Source organism: Eschscholzia californica, unplaced genomic scaffold, assembly GCF_041429995.1.
Source record: "Eschscholzia californica isolate CP2 unplaced genomic scaffold, dmEscCali1.0.p SCAF_3, whole genome shotgun sequence".
NCBI classification, from domain to species: domain Eukaryota; kingdom Viridiplantae; phylum Streptophyta; class Magnoliopsida; order Ranunculales; family Papaveraceae; genus Eschscholzia; species Eschscholzia californica.
The window spans coordinates 10,051,025-10,071,334 of NW_028238420.1; the positions used below are offsets into that span (position 1 = coordinate 10,051,025).

Below are 20,310 nucleotides of genomic sequence, written 5' to 3' on the forward strand. Positions count from 1 at the left end.
GTACCATACTTACAAAGGTGGTTTTGGATAGTATGTTGGTGTTCAGGTTTGCTCTATTTATAATCCCAAAGAGGGCTATCAAAGAAATCAACTCTATCTTTATTCATTTCTATACTACTTGTCATGACAACGTGGGACCTTGCGAAACAATTGTTGTTACGAGCCAAAAACTACATGAGAATTTTCTTTAGTGTAGGATCGAGACGGGATTCGATCTGCACTTTGTGGTCGACCATTTCTAGATGAATGCGTACCTCGTCCAAATTTTCCACACGGGATTTGTCTGGGTGAACGCGACAGGGTTGTTCGGTCTGTAATTGCTACAAAAGGGTCTTTTGGAACCTTAATCGTGTTCTCGTACCAATTTGAGGAAGCACCTTGGTCACCCTTATTCTATTAAACTACCTATAGTGTGACAAACTTTATCACATGCAGATGTGTGGACGGGATAACCCTCATTCATGTATCAAAGGTCGCCCAAGAATCAAATTATAACTGAGGGGTTGCCTAGTACAACAAAAACAACCGAGTAGATAGATAGACAGAAAGAAGGGGTGGGGGGTGTTTTATATCTTTTGTCTTTTTTTTATGGCTGTAACTTATTTAAAAACGAACTGTCATGGATGAAAATATAGAGAAACTCCGAGAGAGAAAGAGAGTGCGAACTTGGAGTGAAAAAATAGTTGCCAAATTCACACGACAATTTTAATAAATTAAAAATTATAATAGTCAATACATGGTTGACCAAAGAAATTAAAATATAATCAAGATTCCAAGTCATTACATGGTTGATCAAAGAAAAAAAGTAGCAAGTCTCCAAAATCATCAATTTCTTTTTTCAAAAACTCATCTACATTCTTTTACGGGATGAAATTCAGATTGTGCATGCCATATTCAATAACGACAAGAGTATTTTAATTGTTTTCCGAGCAAAATTAAATTTGTCCAAAAAAAGGTTTTATACAATTCTCTAATTTCAAAACTTCACAAAGCTCGTCTTCATAAAAATAAATAAATAAACATATTCTGTTGACAAAAAGCGCATTTTTATTTGTTTAATGGATTCATACATTTAGCTATTTCTTTCAATTACATGAGAAATATAGATGAACCAAATAAATACATAGGAAGATATCAAATACTGAATCTATCTCAAAATGGGGTAGTTGTCCAGTTAACAAGAAATTTATAAGCCCCCTCCTTTTCAATATATTTATAAACACCATCTTCACGTATTGACCATTTACAGTCACCATTGCAGAATGTATAATCTTTGGAAGCATTAAATACTTCAAACTTAGCTTCAATAAACTTCCCATCTGCTACTCTAGTCCACCCCATATGGCACCAAAAGAGTGTTGTTTGAGTGAAGTTTACCTTAAAACCAAATTCGTACGTGTTACTAGGCAAAACGTTTTGTGCATTCAGATCATTGTCGCTCGATTTACAATGTACCATTAAAGCTGGTGTTTTATCTATCGGTATATCGTTCGTTATATGAACATGGACACGATCTAGAAAAGCTGATGAATATCCAAACGAGACAGCGAGTATCATCATAGTTTCAAGTATCATCATGCAACTTTTACCACCCATGACCATTTCACTTAATCTTACTCTCTACCACTGCTCTAATGAGTACTTCTCTTATTGGTTGTGATATCTCCTTGCCTTGAGTAGTGCTTAAATACTTTTTTTTCTTCTCTCTAAAATAGTCAACATGCATGGTTCCCTCATAGAAGACCAAGAATCTTACCATAGAGAAAATCCAATCTATCTTGACTTAGTATGTGATATCACCCTAAGTTTGGCTCTCTCACTCTCCTCCACTTGTTTTAGAAATTAGAATGTACTCCTAATTTTCTAATTTGCCAAAAAAATATCACATGCATATTTGGGTTTATACAGAAATATTTTATTGTGAATTAGGGAATTATCTTCTAAAAATGTTTCGTATTAAAATAGAACGAAATGTTTTCGAGATATTGTGAGATATTTTTAGTTTTTTTTATTAAATGAATGTCTTGGCTAGTGTCTTATTCTTGGCTAGTGTCTAATTCTTAACGTTTAAAAAAATATATTTACCTTCGCCTCGTAAAACTTAACATTGACAAGATACTGACTTGCTAGAGATATAGGAAGATCTTTGATCTTATAAAAATTCGATCAAACTTTCGTTGGGTTCCTAATTTATGATTAATTTCTTGCTTGGTTAGTCAAGTTTCGCAGAATATGATTTCGGACCCTTCTAAAGATTCATAACCGTTAACGCTATTTTTTTGTTCTTCTTACGCTTATCATTCATGTTTTCTATAAGTAAACAAGAAGAGAGGGTGCTTTACTCTAAGGATCCATAATTTATATCTAGCTACTGTTTTTCAGGCAACTGTTAATAGAGGGATTGGACGAATGGTGCAAAAATGGGCTTATAAATCGAGCCCAGTCCGTTGTTGTCCAAAAATGGAATGTAGTTCCACGACGTCAGAATGCTATGGGAAAATCCCGAAACACCCTGATCCTCTCCGAAATTTACGGAATGCCATTGAAAAATGTTCGGAAAATTTCAAAATTTCTGAAACAAAATCTGACGCCCCTCCCATCAAAATCTGTACTTTTCATGAATTAACGAAATTGCCATTACGAAATTTACGAACTTGCCATTTTCTTTTCTTTTTTCAGATTTATTTCTCTCTTCAATTCCTATATTCTCTCAAATTTTTAACCAATTTCGAATTTCTCTCTCCATATTCTAGATTTATTTCTTTATTTCTTTTTTTATTTTCTTTCTCTCTCTCTAATGTAAACAGATTTATCTCTCTTTAAAATTACTTTACTGTTTTTTTCTCTTTCCAATTCTTATTATCTCTCCAATTTTTAACCAATTTCGAATTTCTCTCTCCATATTTGTTTTTCTTTTTAAACAAATTTTCTCTCTCCAATCTTAACTTCTTTCCTTTTCTCAAACATTCTCCACTTATATGATGGACAATTATAGGATATTCCTTCCAAAACGTAAATTATTTTTAAGAAAAATTCATAGGACATTTTGTTTTATGTATTGGCATTTAGTTATGTACTAGACACTTTTGTATTGGGAATTTTCTTGTGTACCGAGAATTTTTCTATGTACTAGCCATTTGGTTATGAACGAGACACTTTTGTTCTGAGAATTTTCTTGTGTACCGAGAATTGTTCAAGCTACGAGTCATTTGGTTATGTACTAGGCACTTTTCGTACTGGGAATGTTATTGTGTACAGGGAGTTGGTTTATGTACTGGCTATTTAGTATGTACTAGACACTGAAAAAAAGTATAGGAAAAATTGTTTCCAGCTTTGAATCAAATTCTTTTATTTATTTATTTTGTTTCTAAATCTTTCCAGATTTTTTTTAATTTTCTTTCGAACTTTAAACCAATTTCGAATTTTTCTCTCCAACTTTCCAGATTGATTCCTTTTTTATTTTTTTTATTTTCAGATTTCTCTCTCAAATCTCAACAAATTTCTTTCTCCTTAAAATTATTTTTCTGTTTTGGTAGATTTTTCAGAAGTTGATAATATTTCAAAAAGATAGAGAGGGCAACTATATAATCGATTTTAGGAGATTTGTACATAGTGCGGAAGAATAAATAAGAATAGAACTTTCATCAAAAAAAATAAAATAAATAAGAACAGAAAACTTTTAGAGAGAGAAAGAACAAAAGACTTTGATGTTTGAGAGATCGAAAGAGATGAAGAAGATAATCAACATTCATGGTTTGCTAAAGGTTTTAGAGAGAGAAAGAAAACTAGAAGAGAGAGTTTGTCGGGAAGGATCCCAAAATTTCGAATTTTCAAAAAAAATGTATTATCCTGCGTCAGATTGTCAGAAACGTCAGAATGTCCCGCCCGAGGGCAAGAGGGGGAGAAAAAATGAAAACAAGAAACAATGAGTTCAATCTTTTTTGCTGCAATCACTGATGCCACTAAACAAGCTATTATTTTTTCGACAGATAGATATTAAGAATGCTTTTCTTAATGGTTTTCTCAAGGAGGAGGTTTATATGTGTCAACCACCTGGTTTTATTGATTCTGATAATCCAAATCATGTATGTAAGCTTCATAGGTCTCTATATGGTTTGAAGCAAGGTCTTCGAGCCTGGTTTGAAAGATTAAGCTCCTTCCTTCTCAGCAAAGGCTTTATAGCCTCCCAAACAGATACCTCTTTGTTCTATAATATCACTACTTCTTCTGCTCTTTATATACTCATCTATGTGGATGACATTATCATCACAGGAAGTGATCCATCTCTGGTACAATCAACCATTAGCAGCCTTTCCACAGAGTTTGCTATTTCTTATTTCGGTTCTCTAAATTTCTTTCTAGGCATTGAGGTTTTACCTTCTTCTAATGAGCTACTCTTGTCTCAAAGACAATATATCACCAATATGTTGCTTAAAACCAAGATGAATGAAGCAAAGCCAGTTTCTACTCCTATGGCAACCAATTGTGTTCTCAAAAAGGATGTTGGCGATCCTTTAAATGATTCAAAAACTAAATTATATAGAAGTACAGTGGGTGCTCTTCAATATGCTACCATTACCAGACCAGCCATCTATTTTGCAGTTAACAAAGTGTGCCAATTTCTTCAAACTTTAACTCAAGCCCACTAGTGTGCAGTAAAAAGAATTTTGAGATATCTAAAGCACACTATTATCACACTTTCACCATTACCAAATCCTCTCACTCTCTTACTGGCTACACTGATAATGATCCTCAGGTTTTTTCTGATGCTGATTGGGCTGGTTGTCTTGATGATCGTAAGTCCACTGGAGGGATTTTGGTTTTCATGGGTTCAAACTTGATTTCTTGGTTCTCTAAGAAGAAACCAACAGTGGCATGGTCGAGTACTGAGGCTGAACATAAAACTCTTGCTGATGCAGCTTCTAATCATGTTAGGGTTCAATTTTGTTTCATGAATTAAAGATCACTTCTGCTTCATGTCCAATTTTATGGTGTGATAATCTTGGTGCTACCTATTTAACAGCTAATCCAATCTTTCATAATCGAATGAAGCATGTTGAGATTGTTTTTCACTTTGTTAGAGATATGGTAAAGCATTAGAAACTCCAGGTTCGACACATTTTAACCCATAATCAATTGGCTGACATCCTCACCAAGCCTCTCTCTATCTCTTGATTCAATGAACTCAAGACCAAACTCAACATTGTTAGGGTCCAAACAACAGTTTTTGGGCATTTTTGGAGTAAAAACAGCAGTTTTTAGGGTCCAAACAGCAATTTCTGGCTGAAAACAACACTTTTCTGGGCAAAAACAGTAGTTTTTAGCCAAGAAAACCCTAAAAACAGCACCTAAGGGTTGAGAAACGAAGAAGACAGCAGCTCGGATGGCAGTTTCTATTTTGAAAAATAGAAACTGTCGATCCGGACATCTCGGGAGACAAAGTCCCGAGATGCAGAAAGAAAGGACGGGGATAGTCCCAGTCCGAGTCCTACTGGGAGTCCGAGACATGAAGTCTCGGACGCCCACATGCGTACAAGACGCGCCTGGAATCCCAGTCCGTCTCGGTCTAGGACCGAGACAGAATCCGAGTAGGACTGGGAGTCCGAGACTAGGTCTCGGCCATCCCAGACGCGTCTGGAATCCCAGTCCATATGTGACTGTGAGTCCGAGAAGGTCTCGGATGTTCCACAAGGTCTCGACCTTAGGCCGAGACATAGTCTGACCGTCCAGATGCGTCTAGGACGCGTCTGGCACGTCCTAGCTTCTCGAACTTAATGTCCGAGAGAGCGATACTTGGTCAGACGCGTCTGATGCACCAAGATGCGTCTAGGACGCGTCTGTGGCTAAGGAGCACGTCTGGCCTAGGGCCAGGACGCGTCCAAACTGAGGTACCCGACATGTTTGGAACATGTTTTCTCGGTCCGGCCAGTGCTAAACACTTGTCCGAGCCAAGTTTTGGGTCAAACCGAGACTGGTCCGCGGGTGTTTGACCAAGTTTGACTTAAGTCTTTAGAGTTTGACTCGGGCTTTTTGAGCCTTGACTTGAGTGGGAGGTTTTGACTTTTCTTCTTCCGATTCCAACTAGATTTTTTCGAAATTGACCCGGATTATGCGATAATCCAAACAGAGTTTTTCCTTAAAGCGATTTTGGAAATCGTTAAGGAAGAAACATGACGTGCCATTTGTCCGTATTTCATAAAAATAGACTTAGAATTCACGTTAGACACAGAGATGTCAGAATTTCTCACAAATAGCTATACGAAACGTAGCAAACCTAGAAACGAATTTAGGATACATACTTTATCTTATATGATTGTCATATTTCTGAATGTATGTATATTTATATGTGTGTGATTGCGTAGATAAGTATACCTTTAGATAGGTAAACGCTTCTTGTTCTAAGCACTAGTTTGATGTGCCCGAATAATACTTAGAGTATAGGGTCTTAAGGAACCATTAACGAATCGAATGATGGGATCATGATTCGAGTGGGAGTACTCAATGGTGGTTCAAGGATATGAACCCAAACGAACCTTAGGAGAACAAAAAATTAATCTAAAAGATGAGTTCTTTTAGGAGTAATACTAAGATTTAAGAAATCATTACGCAAACCCACATAAATCTTTACGTAATAAATCAAAGTTAGTTATGCTAGAGTTCACAGTAACGTAACTTGATAAATTATGTAAAAGTCCCCAAAAAGAATTTTGAGTAATGCCTACCCAGATTAAGACACCTGTTGCGCCCTTGTTCATCGATGGTGGGTCATGCCAAAGCAGGGTGCCATCTTTTACCTCGGGACAATACGGGTAGATCTATGAAGAAGTCTACGCGTCTAAATGGTTATTCTCAACGAGTCAGCAAAAGGGTTTTGGATTTCGAGACAAAAGGATGAATTTAACACATAAGTGTTATTCATCAACCAAGAGTCATAGGAGTATGATCAGTAAAGAGTTACTCACCCAGGAGGGTGGAGTTAAGGGCAGTGCCAAAGTACGCTTAACTCCATAGGAATGGGATCTTGGAATCATATTATTCAACCGGGGACGATTTGAATAATGTGGCAAAAACTGTGTTTTTGCAATGATAATAAATTTTAGGATTTTGATTTATTTTTCTTTTAAATGTATTGTAAATATAACTAATAGAAAAATCGTTTTCCAACCTTCGTTCATTCCTTCAGAAGGAATTAAACGAAAATTATTTTCACGATTGGTAAAGAATCCGAGAAACGCTCTCGAATTCTAACAAAGGAAACGTCCGAGAATATCCCATTCCAGATGTTCATAACCACTTCAAACGACTTAGGATATGATTATCCATAAATTCTTTTGTGAACATCCATAAAATCCTTCTCTCTCGAATGGATTAATAATATGGATGCATACACAACCATTCGACAACTAAAGGAAGAGTTCCACTAGAAGTCGTGAATGGAGAGGACGGTGCCTCTAAGAAAGTCGTCTTAAAAAGAACATTGAGGAACATTGAATCTAAGAAGCCAGTTCTTAAGATTCAGAAACCAAAAGAATATAAGAAGAGTTCTTATGATTCAAAAGGTTAAAGGGTCGACGTAAAAGTTTCTAAAGCAATGGCTAGGACATTCAAGGAAACTACCCTGAGTACCTGGAAGACAAAAGAAAAGGAATTACGAATTCCGCTTGTTATATCTTTGTTAACTAAGTTAGTCTAGCAAGTATTGTAGACTCCTTTCATCAGGTATTTAAGACCGGATGTGAGGCTCAGTAGGAGCCCAAGGGAATTACATACTTGACTAAAAGAAGAAAGGATTCAAGAGGGAGCAGAAGCAAAGAAATGCTAAGGATGCTGAAAGGGATCAAAGTCTTCTTTTAGACACTAATCTAGGTAGAACTTAATAAGCGCTATTATGTTCTTCTAGAAACATCAAATGTTTTAAAATAATGCTAAATTAACAAAAGGTTCTTAGAGAACCAAGAGCGTTAACAATGATACTATAGGCTATAATCAAAGGATTCAAAGAGGTCAACTCATGTTTTGTCATTGGTCAAATTGACATAAGACACATGAAAGAAAATCTAGTAGTATGGACTTCTGAGTCTGAATGATTTTGGAATCATAAGACATATTTGAATTTTGTTCAACATGGCCATGTAACAAAGTCACCTTTTAGTAAGGTAGAAATTGCTAGTAAACTAATAGTCTTTGTACATACAGATGTACGTAAAACTATTAATACTCTAACTAGAGTTAACCTGAATCCACTTGACGAAAATATAAGTCATTCGATAGGATCGAGATGATGAATATTTGAATCAAAATTTGATGACCATCAAAGAAGTTGAGAAATAGTTTCTCACCTTGCTCCACAAACACATCATATGGGTGATGAGTCAAGTGGGAGTAATCGAACATGTTAGATATGAGTCGATTGATGATGGGCATAAGCCAATCTTCCAAACACTTTCTAGGATATATTCTCAAACACGGTCGTTCTTCATAGCTAACCATATTCCGTCAAAAGCTGAAAAGACACCATAAGAGTATCGGTTTGGAATGGTTCCAAAGTGGTATTTTCTTAAAGGTTTAATGATATGAAATTAACGTAAGTGGTTTCCAAAACCAAGTTTAAATATCAGACAAAATATTGCTTTACGGGATAAAGAAATATTAGGGGATTCTTCCACAAAGCAATCAGAGAACAAGGTGGTTGTTGCTCGTGGTGGTGTCTTCCTTGAAATAAGAGTTATTTCAAAAAGACAAGTGGGAGAAAATATTAGATATCGAAGAAATTTGATTTGAGCAACAAAACTGACAGTGATGTACAAATGTCAAAAATTGCGGTTCCTATCTATTCAGAGCCAATAGACATGGAAAAAGAGGTAAAGATGGAAGATCTCGAAGATCCTCCCGCATAAAGCGAATTAGATTCGCAGGATAACTCTCAAAGAGTTGAAAGCGTCTCAAAGTTGTTAAAACCCCTTATAGACCTTGAAAGCTCATAAATCTATCTCAGAGGATGGAGATCCGGCTAAAGAAGAAAATGAGCTAGCTACACAAAAGCTGTGACGGAATCACTCTGAAATATGGCTTGGAGCCATATGATCAGAATGGAATCCATGTCTCAAATCAAGTTTGGAACTTGGTCTATTTTGTTTAAAGAAAGGGTTCCTGTTAAGTCCAAATAGGTTTTTCAAAGTGAAAAACAGATAAGGATGGAAACATTGGTGTTTCCCAGAGCATGACTAAAGGTCGCAAAATTCGTGGTATGAACCAGGAATGACCAACCCTCGTGTCACAATGCTCAAAACCATAATGATCTATTACTAGCAAAAGAATGTGTACATGACACATTCAGGAGGAAGTTAACTCTTCTAAAGCTAGTGAAAATGCAAGCTTCAAAATCCATCGAGGGATTAAAGCGAGCAAGTAGGAGTTGAAATCTTCGATTCAACAAATTATACAAGAGTTGTTTTCTTTGGGAATGAAGAGAAATCTTGAATTTAAGAAGTTCAAGAAGGTTAGTGGGAGTGACCCAGCATTTTTCGGTCTAGTATGTAGACGACATACTAGAGATTGAGAACAACATTCTGATGTTGAAAACAGTTTAGAACTGACTCAATAAAAAGACCACATAAAGGTGAAATGCTTTTGGGCACCAAAGATCTACAAAGATAGATCGAGAAGGTGATAAGACTTGTTCAAGAAAAGGTCTTGAAAAGTCCAATATGAAATAGTCAAACGGAGTAATTCTACCCAAGTCTCATGGCACTAAGCTTAGCAAGATTTAGAATCTGAAGGATTCTGATGAGCAAGCACGCATGAGAAAGATGGTTATCCAAAAGGCATAAGATCGGTCATGTGGGACATGATTAGCATTCCCCTCGACGTTGCAAAGTACTTAGAGTATTTATGGTTGTCACCAATCAAATCCAGATGAGCTGATCTAGATCACACAATGTACTTGAGAAGAACTTGTGAGATCTCGGTATGAAAATAAAAGGTTGAAATGTCATATGTTGCAAAATTCCAGAATAAGATGACAATCTTGACTTGGAAGAACAGTAAGCTGGACAGGTTCCAGGCAGAGACTGTTGCAAACTTTACAAATAAAAGAAAGTAGTTAAAACTTGGGAAATTTTAATTTAGTACGGTAATACTAAAGATTATCATCGGATGATAACAAGCAAAATCCCTATAGATTTGATCTATTAACTAAACTGTCACCTTCGACTAAGTATGGAAATAATACTAAGGTCACAGGCATTAAGATTTAAGCTTAGACTAGTAAAATTGAGGGTGTAAGAAGTTACACGGGCAGGCTCAAATTTTACAAACTCTTATTATCAGAAATAAGTTAATTATTTCGTCGTTAATCATGGTTTAGTATTTAATCGACAGTCCAAAAATAGTGAAACATTCCAAGTAGGTTTATCAGATGCGTGATCTGGTAAATGAAACCCTACTAAGTGAACTTGGATTAGATTCATTATTAAGTCCCTAGTCCAGGTCCTTGCATGGACAACAATGACTCATGAAGACTAGCATGGGAGATTAACTGATAGCGCATTTTCATGGGCTATAGGAACATAGTATTTAAGTCAATTACATGAGTGTATGATTGGAGAATATACACTGGATAACCCAAACATGAGAAGTTCTTCAAAAGTTAAAAAACGTCATGAACACTCAAAGGAAAGATTGGAGAGATTCCTTAAACATGAGTACTCCACTCATCTTATGTAAGGAATGTCGAACTTTGGTACCGTCAAACGCCATGCCGTAAAAGGAGGCTATAAAGGCGGATTATTGGGGGAGACAGGATAGACATGAAGTTAAGTGGGAGTACAAGACTGGATGATGTCCTCCTATTAAGTTAGGATAAGTATCTCCGGGCCACTTGAGGAGAAGCAACTGGAAAATGTGTGGCCACACTCAAATGGATTAATGGTTAATCATTTGCTTTGACAGTTGTTCTCCAGATCAAGAAATTCTGAAAGATATGACGTATCAGATGAGATACGAAGAGACATGGGAATCGAGCATTACACTTGTTCTAAGTACAAGTGGGAGACTGAAGGATATATCCGTTCGGTCCGAAGGAGATGTCCTTCCGAAGGAGTGTCCTTCGACCAAGATGGCAATGCGATCAATTTGTCAGCTAGGATAACGATGACCATACTGTGAAGATCATCTAGTCAGGTCCAATTAGGGGTCGTAATGCTTTGCTAGAAGCCAACTACGATTGTCGGATCATCCGGTGATTCGTGGATAACATAGACCGGATCCTACAACGGGTTACACATAAGAGTGGTAACTTGATCGGAGAGACTTGACTAGAAGGGAACAGGCTAAAGAGGGATTGGATCCAACTAAATAAGCCGAAAAGGTTCGAATGGAGATTCAGAACAAGATAGAAAGAACCGGGCCTAAAAAGGGTGCCCGGAGTAAGGCTTTTTGGGCCGGCCATATGATGGCCGACCAAGGTAAGTGGGCCCGCCATATAAAGCCCGTAGTGGGCTGCCCTGGTCGGCCACACTTAAAGGGATAGCCAAAATACCCTAAAAGGGAATTTTGGTAATTATCTTCTTCATTTCATCTTTCTTCACCTTCTACTGTTAATCAATATGTCTCTAACAAATTATCATCCACAAATTATATCTTCTGGAAATCTCAAGTTCTTCCATTATTACGATCATATGATGTTCTTGGCATTGTTGATGGCACATCACCATGTCCAGTCAAGTTCATTCATCATCATCCTTCTAATCCACCTACTATCAATCCTGATTATACAAATGATCCTCAGCTGGCTTCTTGCATCTCTCACTGAAGAGACTCACAGTAAAGTTCTTGATCTTACCACATCTCATGATGTCTGGTCTGAACTCGAAAGATCATATTCTTCTCACTCTAAAGCTCGAGTGTCTAATCTCAAGAATGATCTTCAAAACTTAAAGAAAGGATCAGATTCCATTCAATCTTATCGTAATAAAGCTAAATCGATTGCTTTGCAATTACGAAAGGCTTCCAAACCAGTTGATGATGATGATCTGTGTGATATTATTCTTTGTGGTTTAACTTCTGATTTTGGTTCTTTTCGAGCTGTTTTCTCTCTTCAATCTACATCTATCTCCATCAATGAGTTACTTGGCCTTTTACTCATTGAAAAAAATCGATAACAACATGAGAGCTCATTCAATCTTGCTAATTATTCTATTAATCTAACGCATACCTCTTCTTTTCGAGGATTTCACAGAGGTCCTTCAGCTTCTTCAAATTTTAGAGGTAGAGGTCGATCTGATATGCGTTTTCATGGCAAAATTCCTATCAAAGATAAATCTTCTTCTTTCTTTTCTCTAGTTTTATGTCAAATATGTGGAAAATCTTGTCATACTGCCTATTATTGTTACAACAAGAACAATTGAGCCTTTCTGCCTAAATCAGGAACTTCTTCTACTGATCATCAATCATATTTCACTGAATTTGATGATTCCACCTCTTATCCTCCTGATTATTCCTATTTTCCTATCGAAGGCTATTCTTCTTCTCCATATACTGAACCCGAGTTTCATTATTATTCACCATCTCTTGATGTTCATCAGGCTCTGATAATGAAACATATTTTCCTGAAATTCATAACACTTACACCTCATCTAATCCTTCCACCTCTATTACCTCACAAGCCTCTACATCCACTACTTGGAATCCTGATTCAGGTGCTACTCATCATGTTACCTCTGATATTTCCAATCTGAATATTCAATCTGAATTCAAAGGAAAATGCCATGTCAAGATTGGAAATGGTACAGGTTTTTCTATTTCTCATTCTGGTTCTTCTTATGCATCTTCCAATTCTAACACATTTCTGTTACATGATATTACATGTCCCTTCCATTACTAAGACTCTCTTATCTTTTCATAAATTTGCAACGGATAATAACTGCTATTTTCAATTTTATCCTAACTTTTTTAACATTAAGGATCTTCTCACTGATCAAGAGCTTGTCAATGGTCCTTGTGAGGATGGGTTATATCATCTAAAACTTCAATCACCTCCTTCTCCAAATGATGTTCTATCATCCACTTTTGCTCCTTATTGGCACTCTCGATTGGGCCATCCAGCCTTCAGAACTATGAAGCACATCATTCAGACAAATAAGCTTCCTTTTGCATCTCTTTTACCTTTTATTTGTAATCCTTGTCAGATGGCTAAGAGTCACTCTTTATCTCATATCTTGTACTTCTTGTGTCTCTTCTCCATTGGAATTGATACACTCAGATGTTTGGGGTCCTTCCTCTTGTTCTTATTTCAATGGTTACAGGTATTATGTTACTTTTTTATATACATTCTCAAGATATACTTGGATATTTCCTATTACTCATAAGTCTGATGTGTTCTCGGTCTTTCTTCTTTTTAAATCTCATGTTGAAAACATGTTTTCTCTTAAGATTAAGTATGTTCAGTCTGATTGGGGAGGTGAATTTTGAAATGTGTCTAAGTATCTTGAGAAAAATGGTATTGGTCGTAGAGTTTCCTGTCCTCATGATCATGCTCAAAATGGCATGATTGAAAGGAAACACAGACATATAGTGGAAACTGGTCTAGCTTTCTTAGCTCGTGCTAATCTACCTCTCTTATTTTGGGATTTGGCATTTGAAACAGCAGTATATCTCATCAATCGACTACCCACTCCTTTACTTCATAATGCTTCTCCTCTTGAGGTTTTATTTCAAACACAACCTGATTATAATTATCTTAAGATATTTGGTTGTGGTTGCTATCCTTGTCTCAGACTATGTAACAAGCATAAACTTGATTTCAGAAGCTCATGTCATATTTTCATTGGTTATAGTCCCAAGCATAAAGGATATAGATGTTTAAATCCATAGACACATCAAATTGTTATCTCTTCAAATGTTATTTTTTATGAGAGTTTACTTCCTTATGCTACTCTCTCAACCCCTAATTCAAACTCCTTCCTCCTCTTCTTTTACTCTTCCTATTCCTCCATTAACATTTTCTTCTCCTCAGCCTGTTTCTGTTCCTATTTCTTCTTCGGCTCCCACTCTTCCTGATCCTATTCCACCTTCTGCTCTAATTTCATCTCCTCCTTCCGTTCCTATTCCATTTGTCTCTACCATTTTAAATTCTCATCCCACGAGGCAAATATGGTACTCGAAAGCCCAAAATCTATACTGTTTCAGCTTCTGATTCTCTCTCTGATGATACTCCTACCACTTATCTTCAAGCTTCTAAAGATCCTAAGTGGGGACAAACTATGTCAGAAGAAATCAATGTTGTTCTTCAAACTAGTACTTGGTCTCTTACTCCATCTACATCCTCCATGAATATTATTGGGTGTAAATTGGTGTTTCGAATTAAAAAGAATGTTGATGGGTCAATTTCGAGATATAAAGCCAGGCTAGTTGCTAGAGGTTTTAATCAGGTGGAGGGGATTGATTATGAAGATACTTTCAGTATGTGATTAAGCCTGTTTCCATTAGAATCATTCTCTCTTTAGCTGTCTCTAAAGGATGGGTTCTTCGACAATTAGATATTAAGAATGCTTTTCTTAATGGTTTTCTCAAGGAGGAGGTTTATATGTGTCAACCACCTGATTTTATTAATTCCGATAAAAATCCAAATCATGTATGTAAGCTTCATAGGTCTCTATATGGTTTGAAGCAAGCTCCTCGAGCCTGGTTTGAAAGATTAAGCTCCTTCCTTCTCAGACAAGGCTTTATAGCCTCCCAAACTGATACCTCTTTGTTCTATAATGTCACTGCTTCCTCTGCTCTTTATATACTCATCTATGTGGATGACATTATCATCACAAGAAATGATCCATCTCTGGTACAATCAACCATTAGTAGTCTTTTCATTAAGTTTTCTATTTCTGATTTGGGTTGTCTAAATTTCTTTCTAGGCATTGATGTTTTACCTTCTTCTAATGGGCTACTCTTGTCTCAAAGACAATATATCACCAATTTATTGCTTAAAACCAAGATGAATGAAGCAAAGCCAGTTTCTACTCCTATGGCAACCTATTGTGTTCTCAAAAAGGATGTTGGGGATCCTTTAAATGATTCAGAAACTAAATTATATAGAAGTACAGTGGGTGCTCTTCAATATGCTACCATTACCAGACCAGACATCTCTTTTTCAGTTAACAAAGTGTGCCAATTTCTTCAAACTCCAACTCAAGCCCACTGGTTTGTAGTAAAAAGAATTTTGAGATATCTAAAGCACACTATTGATCACACTTTCACCATTACCAAATCCCCTCTCTCTCTTACTTCCTACTCCGATAATGATCTTCAAGATTTTTCTGATCCTGATTGGGCTGGTTGTCCTGATCATCGTAAGTCCACTAGAGGGATTTTGGTTTTCATGGGTTCAAACTTGATTTCTTGGTGCTCTAAGAAGCAACCAACAGTGGCAAGGTGGAGTACTAAGGTTGAATATAAAGCTCTTGCGGATGCAGCTTCTAAGCTTGTTTGGGTTCAATCTTCGTTTCATGAATTGAAGATCACTTCTGCTTCATGTCCAATTTTATGGTGTGATAATCTTGGTGCTACCTATTTAACGGCTAATCCAATCTTTCATAATCGAATGAAGCATGTTGAGATTGGTTTTCACTTTGTTAGAGATATGGTAAAGCATTAGAAACTCCAGATTCGACACATTTCAACCCATGATCAATTGGTTGACATCCTCACTAAGCCTCTCTCTATCTCTCGATTCAATGAACTCAAAAACAAACTCAACATTGTTTCTCCCGTGTTGAGTTTGCAGGGGGCTGTTAAGCATGTTCATTAGTTAGCTTATTAGTTACTAATAGTCAGTTATAGTTAGTTAAGTTGGTTAGAGAAAGTTAGTTGAGAGTTCTGTTTTGATTAGTTGTAAAAACTTATCTCTCTCTCTCTCTCTCTAAAACTCTAATTATACCAAATATCAATTGTAATTCAATTAAAATTAGAAATAAGAGTTTTCATTTTCAATCATCTTCTTCTTAGTTCAACAAAAAAAAAATCATCATCTTCTTCTTTCTAACAGACATGGACACGATCTAGATAAGCTTATGAATATCCAAACAAGACTTCAAGTATCATCATAGTTTCAAATATCATCATGCAACTTTTACCATCCATGGCCATTTAACTTAATCTACTCTCTACCAGTGCTCTAATGAGTACTTCTCTTGTTGTTGGTTGTGATATCTCCTTGCCTTGAGTGGTGCTTAAATACTTTTTTTCCCTCTCTCTAAAATTGTCAACATGCATGGTTCTCTCATAGAAGACCAAGAATCTTACCATAAAGAAAATCGAATCTAGCTTTACTTAGTATGTGATATCACCCTAAGTTTGGGTCTCTCCCTGTCCTCCGCTTGTTTTAGAAATTAGAATGTACTCCTACTTCACAATTATCTAATTTGCCAACAAATATCACATGCATATTTGGGTTTATTCAAAAACATTTTATTGTAAATTAGGTAATTATCTTCTAAAATGTTTCGTATTCAAATAGAAAGAAATGTGAACGAGATACTGAGAAATTTTATTAATTTTTTTATTAGATGAATGTCTTGGCTAGTGTCTGATTCTTAACCTTTAAAAAAATATATATTTCTCTTCGCCTCGTAAAACTTAACATTGACAGGATACTGACTTGCTAGAGATAAAGGGAGATCTTTGATCTTATAAAAATTCGATCAAACTTTCGTTGGGTTCCTAATTTATGATTAATTTCTTGCTTGGTTAGTCATGTTTCGTAGAATATGATTTAGGCCCCTTCTAAAGATTCATAACCGTTAAGGCTATTTTTTTCTTCTTCTTACGTTGATCACTTATATTTTCTCTAAGTAAACAAGAAGACGGTGTTGTTCTTTAAGGATCCATAATTTATATCTAGCTACTGGTTTTTAGGCAAATGTTAATAAGAGTCCAATCTTTTTCACTGCAGTCATTGATGCCACTAAACAAGCAAGATTCTTAACTCTTAAGGCTATTACTATATTTTTTTTCAGCTTTACGCTTAAAATATTATCTTTTCTTCAAGTAAACAGGAAGAAAAAGAATAAACTTTCCGCTGAAGTAACATATGGGTCAAATTTTTGTGTTGCGGAAGAAATGAGACCAAGCAAAAGGTTTGTGTTAACCTAAGGGGTGAAACTAAACCAGCCTTAAAATTTATACTTCTAACTTTTTTTAAAAAGAAAATTGGGTTTTTTTCAATTTGACCCATTAGTTTCTGACTAGTTTCATTCTTAGCCCTTAATTTCTTCTAAATATCTAATTTGTCCTTCAAGAAGTCCTATTGGAGTCCTTATCTACAGTGCATCACACCGAATGAAGTAAAGTATATTCTAAAAGAGCTACACGAAAAGGAATTTGAAAATCATTCCGGAGGTCAAAAAATGGCTAATCGAGCCTTGACAGTTGGCAGATACTGGATGAAAGTGTAGGGAGACCCAATTCGATACGCTAAACAATGTGCCTTTTGTTAGTATTTTTTGTCTTTTTTAGTATTTGTTTACGGTTGTAACCTTTTTAAAAACGAAAAGTCATGGATGAAAGTATAGAGAGACCCCGAGAGAGAAAGAGCATGAAGGTGGAATGAAAAATATAACAGGCAAATCCACACGAGAATTTCGATCAATTAAAAAATTATTAGTAGTCATGCATATACTACTAAAGAAGAATAGTAGACTCGAAATTAGGATGAATAATAGGCCAAAGAAGAATTGTTCATAAAATAAGCACCCAAAAGAGAAGTAGTTTTAATTTAAAACAAATTAAACATTCAAAATATAGGAATTATGGTAAAACTTACATATTTAAAAATTATTTATCAAGATCCAGGTGTAGAATCTTTCTTCTCATCAAAAAAAAAAAAGGTGTAGACTCTTTCAAAAAAAAAAAAAAAAATCCTGGGTCCGGACATGATCTAAGAAAGAAAAGAAAATAAAAAGTCTCCAAAAATCATTACCTTTTTCCAAAAACTCATCTACATTTTTTTGATGGATGAAATTCAAGTAGTGCATGCCATATTTTGATTCTCACACGAATATTTAAAATTGTACATAATAAAATTCAATTTTCCAAAAAAAAGGTTTCATAAAGTTCTTTAATTTTAATTTTTTTTCTCAAAACTCATTCTAATAAAGAAAAAAACAATATTCTGTTTAAAAAAAACCATTTTTGTTTATTCAATTGACTAACGTCCATTTCTCAAAAAAAAAATTGACTAAAGTCATAGACCTCTTTGTTCATACATGTAGCTATTTCTTTCACCTACATGACAAAATATAGATGAACCAAATAAATACATAGAAAGATCAAATATTGAAACTATCTCAAACGAAGGGTAGGTGTCCACTCAACACCAATTTTATAAGCCCCCTCATCTTCAAAATATTTATAAGCACCATCTTCACGTATTGACCATTTACAGTCACCATTGCAGTATGTATCATCTTCATAAGCATTGAATACTTCAAACTTAGCTTCAATAAATTTTCCATCTGCTACCCTAGTCCACCCCATATGGCACCAAAAGAGTGTTGATTGAAAAAAGTTTACCTTAAAATCAAATCCGTATGTGTTACTAGGAAAAACGTTTTGTGCATTTAGATCATCATCGGCTGATTTGCAATGTACCATTAAAGCTGGTGTTTTATCTTGCGGTATATCGTTCGTTATATGGACATGGACATGATCTAGAAAAGCTGATGAATATCCAAACAAAACTGCAACTATCGTCACAGTTTCAAGTATCATCATGCAACTTTTACCCCCCATGACCATTCCACTTAATCTACTCTCTACCAATGCTCTAATGAGTACTTCTCTTGGTGTTGGTTGTGATATCTCCTTTCCTTGAGTGGTGCTTAAATACTTTTTTTTGCCTCTCTCTAAAAAATGGTCAACATGCATGGTTCCCTCGTTGAAGACCAAGAATCTTACCATAGAGAAAATCGAATCTAGCTTGACTTAGTATGTGATATCACCCTAAGTTTGGCTCTCTCTCTCTCTCTCTCCTCTTGTTTTAGAAATTAGAATGTACTCCTACTTCACAATTATCTAAATTGCCAACAAATATCACATGCATATTTGGGTTTATTTAGAAACATTTTATTGTAAATTAGGTAATTATCTTCTAAAATGTTTCATATTAAAATAGAACAAAATGTGAACGAGATATTAAGAGATTTTCTTAGTTTTTTTCGTTAGATGAATGTCTTGGCTAGCATCGTGCTTCTAAAGGCACCGGACCAAAAGGTTGTTAGCATCCATCTCTATTAGCACCAAGCCCAACTGCTCTTTTCTCTGTGAGCACCGTATAACTATGTAGGCACCGGTCAAAGCCGACTTAAATGTAACCCCTCCATCCATCTCTCACAAAATCTAAACCAAATTTAGAATTTCAAACTTTCTTTCTCTAAGCTTTCAAGACCGAACTTCTACTCACGGAACTCTTCTTGGTTAAAGAAATTGTAGAGGCTCCAATACCTGTAACTCCAGACCCATCCACATTATCTGAAAACCAAAAATTGCCACTACCCAATTCACTATAACTGTTACTTTTCTTTCTCTTGCCCTTGTTAATGGAGGACTCATCTGATGATCGGCAAATCTCTTCAAACTCTTTTTTCTCTTCCTTCCAAAACCCATCTTCAATCCCTCTTCTTCCTTCCCAAATCCCTGTTTGTGTTGTTGAAATCGAAAGTGGCGAACAAATCTTCTGCCTAATAGAATAACTTCCCTAAGTTCCCTTTGTCTCGAAAGATTTCTCCACCGATAAACCAACAACCGAGTTTTATCGATTGAGACTTCAAAGCTTCTTTCCTATTAAAGTTACAAGGAAAGTCTACTCTTTGTGTACTACTACTCATTGATGGTAATGGGGAACTGGTATCCTCAAAATGTAATGAAGCTTCTATCTTCAATCTACGCTTAGGTGACAACAACGTAGAACAACCATCCAACATCCTCTATATCCTCCCAAACCTATTTTGTTTCTAACCCTAACTCTTCCTCTTCTTTCAAGTTTATATATCTTGGTTGTACAATTTTTCTTTGGAATTCACAAACTATTGCAAACTAACTTGATAACATTATGTAGAGATAGAAAGAGAAAATTTGATGCTTTTCGAAAAATAGATTAAAAAAGAATGAAAATCTGATGAAATTTTGTGCAAATATAGATTTGTATGAAGTTTAGAAAGAATCAGACAAGTAAATGAATGAAGAATAAATCATACAATCTTTCTACAAAGAATTAAAGAATGAATTGAAAAACATAGAAAAAGAATACCTACCAGACCA

The 20,310-nt window shown here is 35.6% G+C and overlaps 2 protein-coding genes across 2 annotated transcripts; both read right to left on the reverse strand.

The window, feature by feature from the left end:
* Positions 1 to 1,152: 1,152 nt before the first annotated feature.
* LOC147548284 (self-incompatibility protein S1-like) lies at positions 1,153 to 1,602 on the reverse strand. Its single transcript, XM_086668020.1, has one exon. It carries the CDS (start codon positions 1,600 to 1,602, stop codon positions 1,153 to 1,155), a length of 450 nt encoding a protein of 149 aa, XP_086524146.1.
* Positions 1,603 to 18,333: 16,731 nt separating this feature from the next.
* On the reverse strand, positions 18,334 to 18,783 carry LOC147548285 (self-incompatibility protein S1-like). The gene has a single exon (XM_086668021.1). It carries the CDS (start codon positions 18,781 to 18,783, stop codon positions 18,334 to 18,336), a length of 450 nt encoding a protein of 149 aa, XP_086524147.1.
* Between the last annotated feature and the right edge of the window lie 1,527 nt (positions 18,784 to 20,310).